Here is a 15072-nt window from a genome sequence, read left to right as displayed (position 1 = left end):
GGGGTGAAAAAGCAGGAAGGCTGTGGCAACCATGACCGCTTGTTGTAGTCTATTTTGGGATAGTGAAGATGAACATTTAACGGTTCGTCAACACAAACTATAATGACAGTGGGAAACACCTTTGCAATGGGCTTCAGAATTTTTTTATTCCCACTCAGTCTTGATTTTGAGGGGCTCAAACACTGATGTTGGGGAGAAAACACGTGTTTCCAAATCCAGCTCATGTTCCGTGTTCACATCTCTGATTTGTGCTCACCGATGAATTTGGCCTTTCCATTTCTGAATCCTCAGTGCCGCCCATCACGGGCTGGCACCGGTCAGCAGGAAGGTCCTGCAGAAAGAGCTTCATTAGTGGGACAGCCCAGGAGATGGCCTCAACGCAGTGACCTTCTGGCCAGACAACTCCAACCCACTGTGCCAGCACTTTGTTGGGCTTTGACACAACCACCGCTTCCCATTTCCTTGCTAAAGATGCTCTGCCCAGTACAGTTTCCATGTCCAGGTCTGGACGGAGCTGCAGGAATGGGGATGAGGGCAGTGTCCCACCCCAAGGGCGTCCTTTGATGCTCTTCCTTCATCGTGGTACTGGGTGCCTCACTGGGAAGACACCTGTCCCTGGGCAAAGTCATGATTTTGAGATCCATCTCATTATTTGGGGTGGGAACCCTGGGGCGATGAGCTTCAAAACAGTCCAAAAAAAGCAAAAACAAACCAAAAACCAACAGCTGTGACATGCAATACAGCTCTCACACCCCTCATCCAGGCGTCCGAGCCACAGCAGAGAAAAGAAGGTAACAACCAGTCATGCTGAAGGTGCAAGGAGAAGGGCGAAGACACTGCCGCATTCAAACAAAATTATTTTATTGAAAGTGTAATGGAAATTTCTTCATATTGCTTTGATGAAATGAGAGACAGCAGCTGTAGACAAATATGCTTTTTTTCCTTTCTTTTTTTTTTTTAAACAAATGCAAATGGATAAGGTAAAAATAAAGCATTTTTTTTTTAACTTGTACCCTTAAGCAACATAATCACAATATATACACAAAGAAAGCTAAAATAAAGCTATGTTGAAACCAAAGTGTTTCAATCAATACATTAGATAATTACAGATTGTGTCAATAAATAGCCAGTTTTAAAACTGTTTAACAGGCAACTTTTTACATAGATACCGAGAAGAAAAAAAACAAACAAACAACAAAATTATATATTTACAATTCAGTGCCTTGAAAAGGAAAAAAAAAAAAAAAAAAAAAGAGAAAAAATCCTTTTTTTTTTTTTTGGCACCAACACAAATAAAATGAATAAATTATAGGAAAAAAAAATCCACAAAGGCAGGAGTCAATCCCCGTCATTCATTACAAAAAGTGTTGTGTGTATATATATATATAAAATATATGCTTATATTTTATATATATAAATATATATATATGCAGAGAAACTGAGGAATGTTATAAAATATATTAGTGCCAATAAATACAGAACGGTACCAGACTTCCAACAGTCAGTATTTTTGATGCAGTCTGAAGGATAGCAACTACCACCAGAAGATAACCAAAGGGGATTTTCAGTCAAAAGAAACAACGGCGACAACAAAAAAATAACACAGATAGATAGATAGATAGATAGATAGATAGATTAGATAGATAGATAGATATCCAGGAAATCCTCCATCTGCCAGTAGTATTCCTACAGTCGCCCTCCTGCCCATGGGGATGGCCCCAGGGTGATGCCTCGTGGGAGGACATGGCGGGTTGGCTCTGCTTCAAGGTTGACCGGCTCAATACCAGAGAAGACGTACAATTAAATAATAATAATAATAATTAATAACAATAATTTAAAAACAAACAAACAAACAAACAACCAGCCTTCGCGCTATTTGTACGCCAGAAGCTTTCCAAATTGCTGGCAGGGTGCCATGGTGCCATGGCAAGACTACTTGTCCATCAAGTGGCAGGTCCCAAGCAGCCCCATCCCTGCCGTTGGGGACATCAAGGGTTCAGCTAAGGGAAAGGTCCCCAGACCCACATTTTGGGATGATTCCTCCCAACAGGGTGACTCTGCACCTTCCGCAAGGGGGGGATTTCAATGGACAGTTGTGGGTTTCCAGCGAGATACCTAGACGCTCACGCTGCTGGCGTAGGCACTTAGTGTATCACTGGCATGCAGATTTGGGTCCAGTTACATGGCATGGCCAAATAGTGTCATGTTCTCAGGCTGATTCAAACAACAAAAAGCTAAGTAGGCCTCTAGTGTCCCTCCTAAGTACAACCATTTCTCTTTCTTCCTCCTCTCTGCAATCGTACTCAATAAATAATGCAACAACCTTCATAATCATCTCCTTTCCTTGATCTACTCAATTTATCTATTAAAACAAAAGAGTATAAACCGCCTGGCCCACAAGTTTCTGGAGCTGCCATACCCTCAATATCTGGGAGTCCGAAGGGTGCTGCTGCCCTTCATTCTGCTCTCCAAAGCCCCATGGGCTGCAAAGGTTACCCTGGCTTCCTCCCTTGCTGGCAGTTCCTCTGCATATTCAGGCACCATAAGTGATCACAAAAGATCTCATGGCCAAATCCTTAGGAAATTCAATAAATTAGAAAATAATTTATGGAAAGATTTTGTTGGTTTTTGTTAATTAAATAGAGCTAGCTCATGTTTCTCAAACAGAGGATGGTTCTGCTTGTTTTGCTCCCTATAGCGGTATCACGGATATCAGACTACGTGCTATCACGTCTACAAAGGATGGTTCACTACCAGAGGATGCTGTAGGAACACCTCCCTCATCCCTCCCCTCCCACCCACCTTGCATTCAGCTCTTGTAGCAATGTGAGGTGAAGACCAAACAGCCAGCACCTCCCAGACTCAGACAATGGGGTCATCTTTAGGACGTGTGCTGCTGGAGACCTTACTGCCCTTCCAGGTCATTGATAAACCACAGTGCTATTCATGTACTACAGGTAGAAAATAAATAAATACAGATATATTATGCAAAAAATATGATTGTGCACATAATACATCTGAGGTATTACCAATTTAAATAAGGTTTCATGCTAGTTCAAGCTTCAGTGGCTAGTTAAATTCTGGAATTTGCAATAAATAGATGAAGGATGATTATGTATATAGTGTACGGATCTCTTCTGTAAACCTTTTCCGATTTAAACTCGAGAGCGTGTTGGTCTGGCTCTTATGCAAATCACAAATTTTCACAATAAATACAGCTTCAAAAGTTGTCTTAAAAAGTTCCCGCGACACCGAAACGTTTCTAGAAGGGGCTGTGTGTACGACTGGCAACATTCGCAAGGAGCATTTCTCAACAGGTCTTTGCATACAAAACACAAGGAAATTCATACTTGAAAGTCTTCGTCCCTCCCTCCCCCCCCCCCCGACCCCATCATGAAAGTTTAGAAATCTTTGCACAAACAGCAAGAGAACTGATTGTAGCTGCAGTATGTCAAAACGTCCACATTCTATAAAGACCAAAAATAGTTTGTCTGCTCAGAAAGTCTGATTTTTTTTTTTTTAATCCTTTTCACAGAGCACAAGTGAAAGTTTGCCTGTCCAATCGTTCTTCGGCTTTGGTTTCAGCACCACGATGCTGCCAGTCCTTCTCATCCCCAGCCAGCCGGGCGCTTCACACCTTCACTGTTTCCATCAGCGATGACTTGATGGCGTCCTCCAAAAGCTGATTGTCTGTGAAAGGGGCTGGAGTTTCGGGGACGGATTCGGACAAACCAATGAGAGACTCCAAGAAACAGGAGCCCTGATCTCCAGCTTGCGGGAAACCGGGGAAATTAGGCAACTGAAACTGTAACGCTGAGAAGTTATCAAGGTTCTCATACTCCTTCAAGGAGTTGTAAAGGGGTCCCAAGTTATAGTCCGAGAAGGACTGGAAGAAATCCAAGGAGTCAGAGGAAAGGCTGAGGTCGGCATAGCTCTTGGAACACGACTCAGCTGGGGCTGGGGCACAGCACGACACCCCGTCACAGCACACGTGCATGGCCTCCTCCAGCAGTCCACCACTATCCTGGTTGGCATTCTCGTCCAGGCACTCAGAGAGGTGGGATGAGGCCCCAGGGCCAGGCTTGGCCTCGCAGCCGTGGTCCTCAATGAAGAAGTCGGCAGGGTGGAAACAGCTCAGGTTGTCCTGGCAGCGGTCTCCCTCCTCCTCGGCATCCGAATCGTTGAAGTGGAGGATGCGTGCCAAGCCATCGTCATCGATGTCCGACTGGGACTTGTCGGAGGGGAGGCTCTCGTAGGGTTCCTCCAGGTCCTCGCTGGGGTGGGAGGAGATGGAGGAGTCCGTCATGTCGCTGCTGCAGCTGTTCTCCCCCAGGGCTTCCAACTCAGGGCTGAACTGGAAGGCGGGGGCCAGCGGCGCCGTGCGTTCTTCCAAGGGCCCTTTTGCTGCTGCGCAGCCCAGCTGAGGCAACCGCTCCCGGAAGGGAGGTTCAACCTCTGCCACCCCCTCACTGCTCTGCTGCTGCTTCTCCAGCTCCAGCTTCATGATGGTGTGGATGAAGTGGGTCTGCACCCGGGCCTGGTTGAACTCGATCCTGCCCTCTGTGTTGCCGCAGCCGTCCTTTGTACAGCCACAGGGGAAGGATGTGTGGTCCATCTGAGGGGGAAGAACATGGGGGTGAGGACCCTCGCCCAAAGCCCAAGCCACCTTGATTCACCCCCAAACTCTCACACATCGCCTTTGCAGCATGAGTGAGAGGTTTAAAAGCAAGCCAAAAAATACAGAAAGGTGAAAAAAACAAAATCCCACACCACCTGCTCTTTGGAAGAGTTGTCTTAACAACGATGGATTTCAATACAACTGAAAAAAGTTAAAAGATTTTAAAAGAAAAAAAAAAGCAAAATGTAATGCTCCAAAAGGAGACATGACTGGGCAAATGTGAATTTTTGTATATTGCACCACGATATTTAATATCTGATCTATATCATGAGCATCTGCCTCTCTACAGGATGAAGGCCAAATTGCTTCACTGGTATCTGCGGCACTTTTACGTCCCAGCTGTGAGCAGCCACTAGAGGGGGGCTGTGACATGCACATGGAGCACGAGTCCTCCTGTGCACATCCAACTGTCTGCACACACACACCCTACACCACCCAGCCTGCAACCACAGCACAGAGCAAGTGAGCAGCACCCACAGTAGTGGATACTCCCTGCAAACACAGCAGGGTAGGCGCCTCTGAAAACATAAGATATAAAGAAAAATCAATAAAGGTAACTAAGTGCAGCTACAGGTGTTACCCTGTGATGTGCAGGTGGACCTGCAGAGCTGGTTGCAGGCTGACACTGATGCTCCCATGCACGCTGGAAGCTGGGATACACACCAAGGAGAATAAAAATAAAACCAAGGGGGGAGGAGAAATTGGAGCCTCGTGGGAGGAGCAAAGAGCTTCTCTTTGCCAAGGCATCCCCCACAGTCCATCTCCCTCTGCCATTCACCATGTGGGTGCACTAGCACATCCTCATGGGATGAGCAATTTGGGAGGAGGATGCTTTCCAGTAGTATCTCCAAGAGGTGTTCCAACTTCACCTTGAGGAGATGCATGAGATAGGGCAGTACCTGGCACTTAATGCCTGCCAAGCTGCAGCTGCAGGTCTCGGGATCGCAGACCTCCTGACAGTCACAGCCGCAGTCCTCCCGGGACAGACGGATGCTGTGCAGCTCCCGCTTCTCCTCCTTGTCAATCTTCTTCACCCCAACAGCTTTGAGCAGTGCACGCCTCTTCTTGGCCGGGTAGGGCTGGAGGAAAAAGCCATCCTCCAGGTCCACATTGCTGACGTCAATGTCATCGTCAGAGATGTCCTCAATGGTGAGCTGGTTGGCTTCCTCCGATTCCTTTGTGCCATTCATGGTGAGCTGAGGGCAAAACATGGGCAAAGTGTTACGGAGCATTCAGGGACACCAAGACAGTAACCCTCAACAGCTCAGGCCAGGAGAAATCATGGAATCATAAAGATTGGAAAAGACCACTAAGGTCATCTAGTCCAACCCCAACTCATCCTCACCATGCCTACTAACCACGTCCCCCAGTGCCACACCTCCATGTTTCCTGAACAACTTCAGGAATAGTGACTCCACCACCTCCCTGGGTAGCCAGGGAGGTTCCAACAAATGAATCATAGAATCACAGAATAATCCAAGTTGGAAGGGACCATAAGGATCATCAAGTCCAACTTCTGGCTCCACAGAGGACCACCCAAACATCAGACCATACATCTGAGAGCGCTGTCCAGACACTTCTTGACTTGCCCCAGTGGCGGCCACTTCCATGACCAGAATCTGTCTCAGAGCCTTCAGAGAGAAACACAGGAGCCCAAAGACCATGGAGTGCACAGCATCTCACTCAGGTCCCACCTGAACACCTGGTGAACACCTCCTAGGGGAGCTGAGCATCACTTCTTTCAAGGCAGAGAACTGACCTGTGTTTCTCAGAGACCTACAGAATGTTCTGCATCAATGCCCCAAGGATTCGGAAAGACCAACAGAAAGAAAAGACCTCCATGAGAAAAGACACCCCCAATCCAGCCACTCACTTTCCATTTCAAGGCTTCTAACTTCTCCTCTTTCAATTTCTCTTCCAGTTTCTCCCGACGAATGTTTTCCTGCTCCTTGGAGAACTCTGCTAACGTGAACTGCCGGGAGGAGCTGTGTTTGCTCACCATCCCCAGCGTGCAGCCCCCACGGCTCGGCACGCTCGTGAAGCCCTGGCAGCGTGGGAAGTAGAACACAGTGACCCGGTCAAACTCCACGTTGTTCTTCTTTAGCCGTTTGGATTTCTTCAGGATGGACGTGGCTAAAAATGGGGAGAAAAGAGTATACAGTCAGCAATGCCATCTTGAAGATGGAGGTAAAATAACTTTTGCTAAACGCTACAAACCGGACTCGCGATGGTGACGTAATACAATAAGGTCACAGCATCTTTTGCTTTAGGATCTAGTGGTGGAAAGTGGATACAGGGGAAACTAAGCCAAGTCCTGATGTGTTGTATTCACCACTCAGACTCACCCTAATAAATGCTCACTGCTTCTCCTCCCCACCACAACTTCTTCCAGGAAATACATTTGTTTATTCTTCACATGCAGCAGAGCAGATTAAACAAGCAGCCAACTACCCTGCGCACCTGTCCTGCTCCCAACCTCACTGCTGTCCCATGGCCCCAGGGTCCCACAACACTGGGACACTGATGCTTCAGCTCCAGCTTTTGGGGCAGGGCAGAAAATAGCCCGAATGGCTGCTCCTCCTGGTATTTCCTTTTACCATCCACTGGGAGGAACCATGAATCTATAGTTTATTCTTGTAAGACTCATTTGAGAGCAGCTGCAAAGATGTTAATCTTGATGCAGGTGACCCCAGGGTAAACATGGCAATGCATGACTCTGGTTTATCTTATGCTGCTGAAATACACTACACAGCACTTAGAGCAGAGCTTCTCCAGAGATACCTGTTCCTGCAAATGCAGATGGAGCAAGTGGGGGTGGAATAATTGGTCAGAGGAATTTCACAGAATCATAGAACTGTCTGAGTTGGAAGGGACCTTTAAAGGCCATCTGGTCCAACCCCCCTGCAACAAAGGGACACCCACAGCTCCATCAGGTGCTCAGAGCCCTGTCCAGCCTGACCTTTGTTATCTCCAAGAATGGGACATCCATCACCTCTGGGAGCAACCTGTGCCAGTGCCTCGCTGCCCTTATTATAAAAAAAAACTTTCCTTATATTCCATTGAAATATTCCCTCTTTTAGTTTGCAACCATTTCCCCTTGTCCCATCACAACAGACCCTGTCAATGAGTCTGTCCCATCCTTCTTATAGCAGCAGCAGAAGTTGCATGCTGCATGCATGCCAGGAAGGAGAGGCAGCAACACACAAATTCAGCGCCTGGGTTTTCTGTTGTCACTGTCTGCTAATGAAGAAGTGGGAATATGGGAATAAGCAGCCAGGAAGGGCTGAGTGAATCCCCAGCACGAGACTGAGCTGTGCTGCTTCGATAGCAGAGCTGAGAAAGTGCAAACTGAACAGCAAGCTGCACCTACATTTCACAGGTCTCGCTTGCCAAAATACTGCATTTCAGTTTCAGATGAAAAAAAAAAAAGAAAAAAAAAGAAAGCATTCACCCAGCTGTGTCAGCAGCTTCTGCTCACTCGCTGAGGGTTTCAAACCAGGCTGCGCCATCACTTTGATGCTATCTTTGCATTGTGCGTTGCTTTTTCATAATAACCTTGATTCAATCTTCTAAACCATCAGCTCTTTATCAAGAGGCAAGTTAACCACCGCCAGCATCTATCGACCGAGCTGCTGCACTTTGGCATTTGCTTCTCCCTCCTTCCCCCCCCAAATTGTTTTTCCATTCCTGACCCTTTTTCAATGGAGCCAGAGAATACAAAAAGTTCATTGTTTTGTCACCAAACCTGGGAAGACAAGCAAGAATGAGACTCTTTATTATTACAAGACTTCTAAAGCCTTTTCAGACCACTGCATGTTTGTGTATGTCTGCTAAGTGGAGCTTAACTGCTATATACAGTGGGTGTTCAGTGTAATTTACTGGGTTGGACCATTTCTCCTCCACGAAGATGGTCTCCTATTGTCTTCCTTTTCCCTTTGCACAGCAGATAAGGGATTTTATGACCTTGTCTTCTGCGTGTTTTCCTAAAAGCCCTCAAAACCGATAATGCTGGGAAAACAAAATAGCATTTATCTGTACTGACAGCAGAGGCAATGTCAAATGTGTCGTGTTCTTTGGCAAAGTCCCCACCTTACATAGGAAACGGGTTCTGAAATGGTAATTAGGCTGCTGGTTAATCATTTTTCAAAACCAGCATTACGGGCTGTCTGTCCCATAGTTGCCTATGGAATAGCTGAGAGCATGCTGAGGGATGGAGGATGCTCTGATAGCAGTGTCCTCTGGACACCTCTGCACACACGAGTTCCATGGGCCCAGAAATTTGGATTTGGGCAAAAAAGTTGCAAACAAATGGCAAAATGATAGGAGGAACAGCTGAGGAAGACCCTAGTGAAGACACTGGGGGGTTATAAGGACAGGGCAAACAGGGCTATGTGACAGGGGACTCACGGGTAAAGCCAGGTGCTATGGCAGAGCTGGGCTTGCTGTCTCCACGGGAGCTGTCCTCATCCGAGTCCCAGCCTGAGGATGCCGAGGAGGACAGAGGGGAGCAGGAGGAGGAGGAGCAGTAGGTGCTGTCATCCCCCAGCTCTTCATACTTCCTTTTCAACACCCCACTCATGGTGACGCCGTATCGTTCATATAACTGCAAAAGAAAGGAGAAAAGCATCATCAGAGAGGGAAACCATCCCACTTACATCCTGCATGAGCTCAGTGTGACCATGCAGGTGTGACTCCCCAAAGGTGCATCCCACAACCACACCTCACTGCCGCCCCTGCACACAGCTGCAATTCCTCTCCTCTCTTAGAGGAAACACAACTGCCCAGGAACCCATTCAATCAACGCAAACGTTATCCAACAATAATTACTACATTTTGCTTACTAATTCTTTTATGTTAACTCCTTCCCCCGATCGCTTTCTGTGCAGTTACAGCTTGAGCGTCTTGCTAATTACAAAAATAAGCCAGTTTGCAGAGAACAATCTGCTGGCATGATTTACTTGCTACAGCCCCCTGGGGAAACAGACTTATTAAATGAAGCACTGAAATACAAATATATCAACTGTGAAGAACAGCCCTTCTCCTCACAGTGCCTTTCATAGTCAGTCCCCCATTCAATAAGCTATTCTTGTTTAGGCTGGGTTATGTATCAAGCATAGTAGCAATTAAGAACAACGTAGCTAATTAAAAACAAAGGAGCTCTGTGCTTGCATAGATTCCTGAATTTCCTTCACGCTCTTCTACTGCCCATCTCCAGCATTCACAACCCGGTGTCCCTGGAGCAGCATGGTGGAAGAGCAGACCCAGTGCTAATGGATGCGGCGTCCTCATGCCCTCTTGTGAAACCCTCCCACCAGCACAACCTACTCCTCGTAACCGTAACCGTATCACTTTCTCACCCTCTTTTGCATGTCTGAAGTGAATTTAAATCTCTCAAACCGACGTCCTCCTAACAGCCCAGAGCAGACAGCACTGAAACTGCACAGACTTCAGAACCTCCCCATGACGGGATGCTCGATATCACAATAGTGCCTGTGACGGTGGGTGCCTGCAGAGCCCCACTGCTCATCAATCACATTCACCGACAGCTTCCAGGAGCCAGAAGTCCCCTGAAAGGTTAAAGACGGATGGATGGAGTGGTTCCAGGCTTGGAAGAAGTTAATCATTGCATGGGGCCACATGTGCCAGAGGTTGGGTTGTCGGGGCCTTGACCCAAAGCTGATGTGGAGAAGGTGGCTGTGGCAGCATGTCCAATCCAGCACCAGTGCTGAGCCCTCTCCTACCTTTTCTTTGGCAAAGCGTTGGCAGACACAATGTTGCAAGCTCTCTAATCTCCTGTTTTTCAGTTCTTTTTCCACCTCTCCTTCTGCTGACACTCACCTCTAAGTGCCTAGAAATAAAGGAAACCTCCGAAATGAAGTCTAAAATGAAGTACCTCCTCGTCCACATAGAATGGCCACTATGGAAACTCCACAAAGACAAACACAGGTGGCTCTGGGATGCACCCACTCACTGCTGCAAGGCCATCTCCTCTATCCCTACTGAAGGATGTTACCTTCCAGTCAACAGGAGGAGAATGCAGCTCTCCAGCACACCCATAAGATGGGAGTCAAGCGGGCACTGATGTCACTTTGGCTTTGTCCCACCCTGCAGGGACACCAGCGGGCATCAGAGAGAAGCCCTCAGTCGGTGACATGGCATTTTGGCCAAGCTCACCCCACCCGTGAATCAGTTTGCCACCTCCTCCCACGTGCCAACCATCCATCCAGCCCTCCAAGAACAAGTGCCCGCCTCTCCACCCCAAATCCTGACTGCAGGGATGAGCTGGACAAGGACCAGCTGCCACCAGACTGGGCAGCACCAGGACTTCTACCTCCAGCCAAAAAACCCCAAACCAGCATCTTTTTATAAAGGGGCTTCCCCCGTTTTTATAATTCCCAGGGAAGTGAGCAGAATGGTGACGCTGTCCCAGCGCTCAGCCAACGGAGCCGTGTTTTGGATGGCACCATTTTTTACATTTATTTGGACAAAATCCCTCTACATCCATCAACCCCCTACAAACACCACCCGGATGAAGTTCAGCCATCAGGGCAAAGGCGGTGCCCTGCACTGAGCACAACCAGTGCCCTCCTCCAGGCACCATCAGCGCCCTCCCCTCCTTGCCCCAGTGCTCGGCAGCAGAACCCAAGCCACGAGAGCAATGCTGCTGAAACCACGGCTGGGATCGCCGAGCTGCAGTGATGCCGCAAGCCTGAGACTCCCATCCACGTCTGTGCCTGCCATAGAAGTCACAAAAATGTGCAGAGCAGCATGAAAAACAGAAAATATCAGCGCTCAGCAGTGGAAATCTCTGCGAGCGGCTCAGAGCGCAGGAGGATTTTACCACCTTTACTCCCTCTCTTTCTCTCTCTCTCTCTCTTTTTTTTTTTTTTTTACATAACCTGAAATAAAATAATCCTATCTTCCTTTTAGTTGCCAAAAAAGACATTCTGTTCTTGGCTAAGACTTCTTACTCATCTATTTTACTGAAAACAGCTTTTGGAACAAGTACATAATGCAATGGATCAAACCCGCAGGAATTCCTCTCTGGCACCAGAACTCCCACTATCCTGGGAATACTTTCTAACAAATATTTAGCCCAGATGTGCATTCCTTTCTTTTTCTCTCTCTCTGTCTCCCTCCTTTTCTTTTCCTTTTTTTTTTTCCAAGCTTTTGGGGGGGTTTGATGGGTGGGGGGGGAGGGGAGGGGAGTGAATCCGCTAAGTCCCATTTCTGGCACTCGGCGAGTTGCAGAGCAAAGCCCTAATACGCAGGAATGCAAAGAATTAATGTTTTAACTATCCTCCACTTGGACAACGTATCAACAGTAAATATTTCGAGTCATTTGGATTTCAGAAGGCATTCGTGCAGCCCAGAGAGGAGGAGGGCACCCAAAATCCTACAGGGCCTGGCTGGAAGGGGCTGCACAGAGGCACCGGGAGGAAGTTCTGGGGTTTTGCAAGGAGCAAAGCATGCGGCACGTAAAGGGAATCTCTCCTGGAAGCAGCTCCTGGGGGACTGCAGAACAGCAGCGTTTGCAATTTCATTTTCCGACTGAGGAGGATCCCAAAAAGGTGGAAGGATCCCAAATCTGCACGTGAACTGAAAGCAAAGTTCCCTCTGCAAAGCAACTCGGGTTCAAAGAAATCAAGAAAACAAGCGGTGCGATGAGTGGATTTTCCAGCAGCTTTCCTGCCTTAGGAGTACCCTGCAACCCCAGTGCAACGGGGCTGAGCCTTCAGCAGGGCCCAATATTGCTTTAAAACCCAACACAACAGCTCTGCACGTTGAACCCAAGGGGAGGTTTTACTCCCTTTTCCAGGTGTTATTCGCACCGCACGACCTCAACATCATCAAAAAAAGACATCCGTGTGGAGCCATCAGCCCTCAATCACCGCCGTCCACTTAACCATTTTAACTCCTGCCATATTTACCGAGGTTGGATGGGGAGCCCGCAGGGCTCAGCCCAGCTGATTTTCACCCTCTCCCACGGTTGGGTTTAGGGTTTCACAGCCTTCCCCTGGTTATAAATAGCCCTTAGGCACTCGCCGTGCCCCGAGCGGTCCTCCTGCCAGCGCCATCCATGGGAAGCAGGGCACACGTGAGCCAATATTAGGGAAATCCCATTAAGAAACGGCTTTGTAGGTTTGCCATCAAGCCCTTCTGCCTCGCTGACAGCTCGAAAGGTAAATAAGAAACATTAGGAAACGCATTAAAAGGTTATCTGACATAGCCCGAACGCAGCGTGCTTCGGATGTACTCTGCACCGCAATAAATATGAACAGAGCGACGCGTGCTTTTGTCTAGGAAAATCCTCGATTTGATTACGCCCCATGAATAATTCAGGGCAGGTTTCCGTGTGTGCCCTCCCGCAGGTACACGCTGTGCTGTGCGCTGCCCCCTGGCTCCGCTCCTTTCCTGCGCTGAATTATTAAAGGGAGGAATGTGAAGCTCCGGGTGTCCTCCGTGAGGAAGAAGGAAAAGGAAAAAGGCAAAAACGATAGTAATAAAAAAGAGCAATAATTGAGATGCGGAGCTGCGTGAAAAAGAACAAAGGGGAAAAAGAAAAAAAACGATAATAATAATAAAAAAAAGAGTGACGATGAAAAGGCGAAGCTCCGTGGAAAAGAACAAAAGGGCAAAAGAAAAAGAAAGAAAGGAAAAAGAATAATAATTTAAAATGTGAAGCTTCGTGAAAAAAAAAAAAAAGAAGAATAAAAGGGGGGGAAAGAATAAAAGAAAAAATAATTTAAAATAATAGTGATAATAATTGGCTCTGGGACAGGGCTGTCCCCGTGCGTCAGCCTCATCCCAAAGAGACACCGCGGAGGTGATGAGCGCTCCGGGAACACCGAGGCAGCTCTGTGTGTGGAGGGGTTCCCTTTGGCTCCTCCGGTTCCCTTCTCCCCTTCCCCACGAGCGCTGCCACAGCCGCCGCTCTGCGCTGAGCGCTGCGGGCGCTCCGCTCCGCTCTGTCCGTCGGCGCGTCCGTCGGAGCGCCGGTAGGTGTTGCTGTAGCGACGGGAATACATCCCCGGCCGGGAGCTCCGGGGCAGAGCGAGCCGGCCAGCCTTCCTCCCCCCCACACCTCCTCCTGTCCTCCCCCCGCTTTTCTTTCAACATCGCAAAACTGCAGCCGCAGCCTCAGCGAGGGGCGACGGGGTGCGAATCAATAGGTGTCCGGGTGGGAAAACCGGGGGGGGACTCGCGGCGGAGACCCCCACCCCCCCCACCCCCCTTCCCGTCTCGGCCGAGCCCCGAGCGGTTCGTTCCCCCCTCCCCGGGTCCCGCCGCCCCCGGGCGCCGCGGGCACGGCAGCCCCGGCCCAGACGGCGCCTCCGCGGCGCGCCCGCCCGGCTCCGTCCGCCGGGACACGGGGAGCCCCGACCCCCGCGGCCGGGAGCGCCGAACCGCAGCCCCCGCACCCGACGGCGGACGGCGATCCGCACCCCCGACGGACGGACGAGAGCCGTACACCCCGACGGCGGCGCGGCACGAGCCGGACCGTTGGCGATGCAAACCCCCCCCTTCCCCCGCTCCCCGCTCCGGGCCCTACCTGCGGCGGCGGCTGCGGCTCTCGGCGCGGCGGCTCCGGCTGCAGTGGCGGCGGCGCCTCCCGCTCTGCCGCTGCCGGGGCTGCGCCGCGCCGCGCCGCGCTGCCCTTTTTCGTCAGTGGAAAACTCCGGGCTCTGACGCAGGCGGTGACAGGAGCGGGGCCGGCGCGCTCCCGGGCCCGCCCGGCTTCCTGCCCCCCCCGGGCGGGGCGCTGACTCAGGGCCGCCGCCGCCGCCTCCCCGCCCCGCCCGCCGGGGGCGCTGCCCGTGAGGGGCCCGGGGGGCGGCGGGGCGGCCTGGGGCCGGAGCGCGGGCGCCGGAGGCGTGAGGGGCTCCTCGCAAACAGGGCCTGCCTGAGGGGCTGGGAGACGGAACCGCGCCGGGACCCCAGAAGGGCTTCGGGTGCCTGAGAGAGTTCGGATCCCGTGAAAGTTTGGGGGCACACAGCCACACCGGGACCCCGAAAAGGGTTTGGGTACTTCAGGTTATTCAGATCCCAGATGGAATTTGAGAAGTCCCAATTGTACTGTGACCCTGAAAGAGATTTGGGTGCCTGAGGGTGTTCAGATCTCTCAGAAATTTGGGCACTCAAAACGACACCGGGACCCTGAAAGGTGTTTGGGTGCCTTGAGGTATTCAGATCCCTCGAAAGTTTGGGGACACAGCCACACTGAGATCCCAAAAGGGGTTTGGGTGCCTCAGGGTGTACAGATCCCACAAGGAATTTGGGAACCCGCAATAGCACTGTGACCCTGAGGGGGATTTGGATGCCTCGGAGTTCTGATTCCGTGGAAGTTTGGGGCACACGACCACATTGGGATCCCAAAAGGGGTTTGGGTACCT

The 15072-nt window shown here is 49.9% G+C and overlaps 1 protein-coding gene across 3 annotated transcripts; it reads right to left on the bottom strand.

Annotated features, from left to right (window-relative positions):
- Positions 1 to 844: 844 nt before the first annotated feature.
- On the bottom strand, positions 845 to 14313 carry CSRNP1 (cysteine and serine rich nuclear protein 1). 3 transcript variants are annotated; one of them, XM_040695854.2, is made up of 5 exons: positions 14125 to 14313; positions 9086 to 9281; positions 6552 to 6811; positions 5578 to 5874; positions 845 to 4615 (listed from the first exon to the last, which is right to left on the bottom strand). In XM_040695854.2, the coding sequence occupies exons 2-5, from the start codon at positions 9255 to 9257 to the stop codon at positions 3632 to 3634; spliced, it is 1713 nt and encodes a 570-aa protein (XP_040551788.1). In that variant the 5' UTR covers positions 9258 to 9281; positions 14125 to 14313; the 3' UTR covers positions 845 to 3631. The 3 variants fall into 3 exon arrangements, with proteins under 3 accessions (XP_040551788.1, XP_418530.3, XP_004939179.1); XM_418530.8 differs by having other exon boundaries at positions 14232 to 14313; XM_004939122.5 differs by lacking the exon at positions 14125 to 14313 and adding an exon at positions 10036 to 13679.
- Positions 14314 to 15072: the final 759 nt, after the last annotated feature.

Source organism: Gallus gallus, chromosome 2, assembly GCF_016699485.2.
Source record: "Gallus gallus isolate bGalGal1 chromosome 2, bGalGal1.mat.broiler.GRCg7b, whole genome shotgun sequence".
NCBI lineage: Eukaryota > Metazoa > Chordata > Aves > Galliformes > Phasianidae > Gallus > Gallus gallus.
The sequence above is the reverse complement of the archived record's forward strand: the minus strand, read 5'-3'. Positions and strand labels throughout refer to the sequence as shown.

Coding starts and splice junctions, on each gene's coding strand:
- CSRNP1 (XM_004939122.5), bottom strand. Junction 6,812..9,085: donor CATAGCACCTGGCTTTACCC/GTGAGTCCCCTG, acceptor CCCCATTTTTAG/CCACGTCCATCCTGAAGAAA. Junction 5,875..6,551: donor TAGAAGCCTTGAAATGGAAA/GTGAGTGGCTGG, acceptor TTTTGCCCTCAG/CTCACCATGAATGGCACAAA.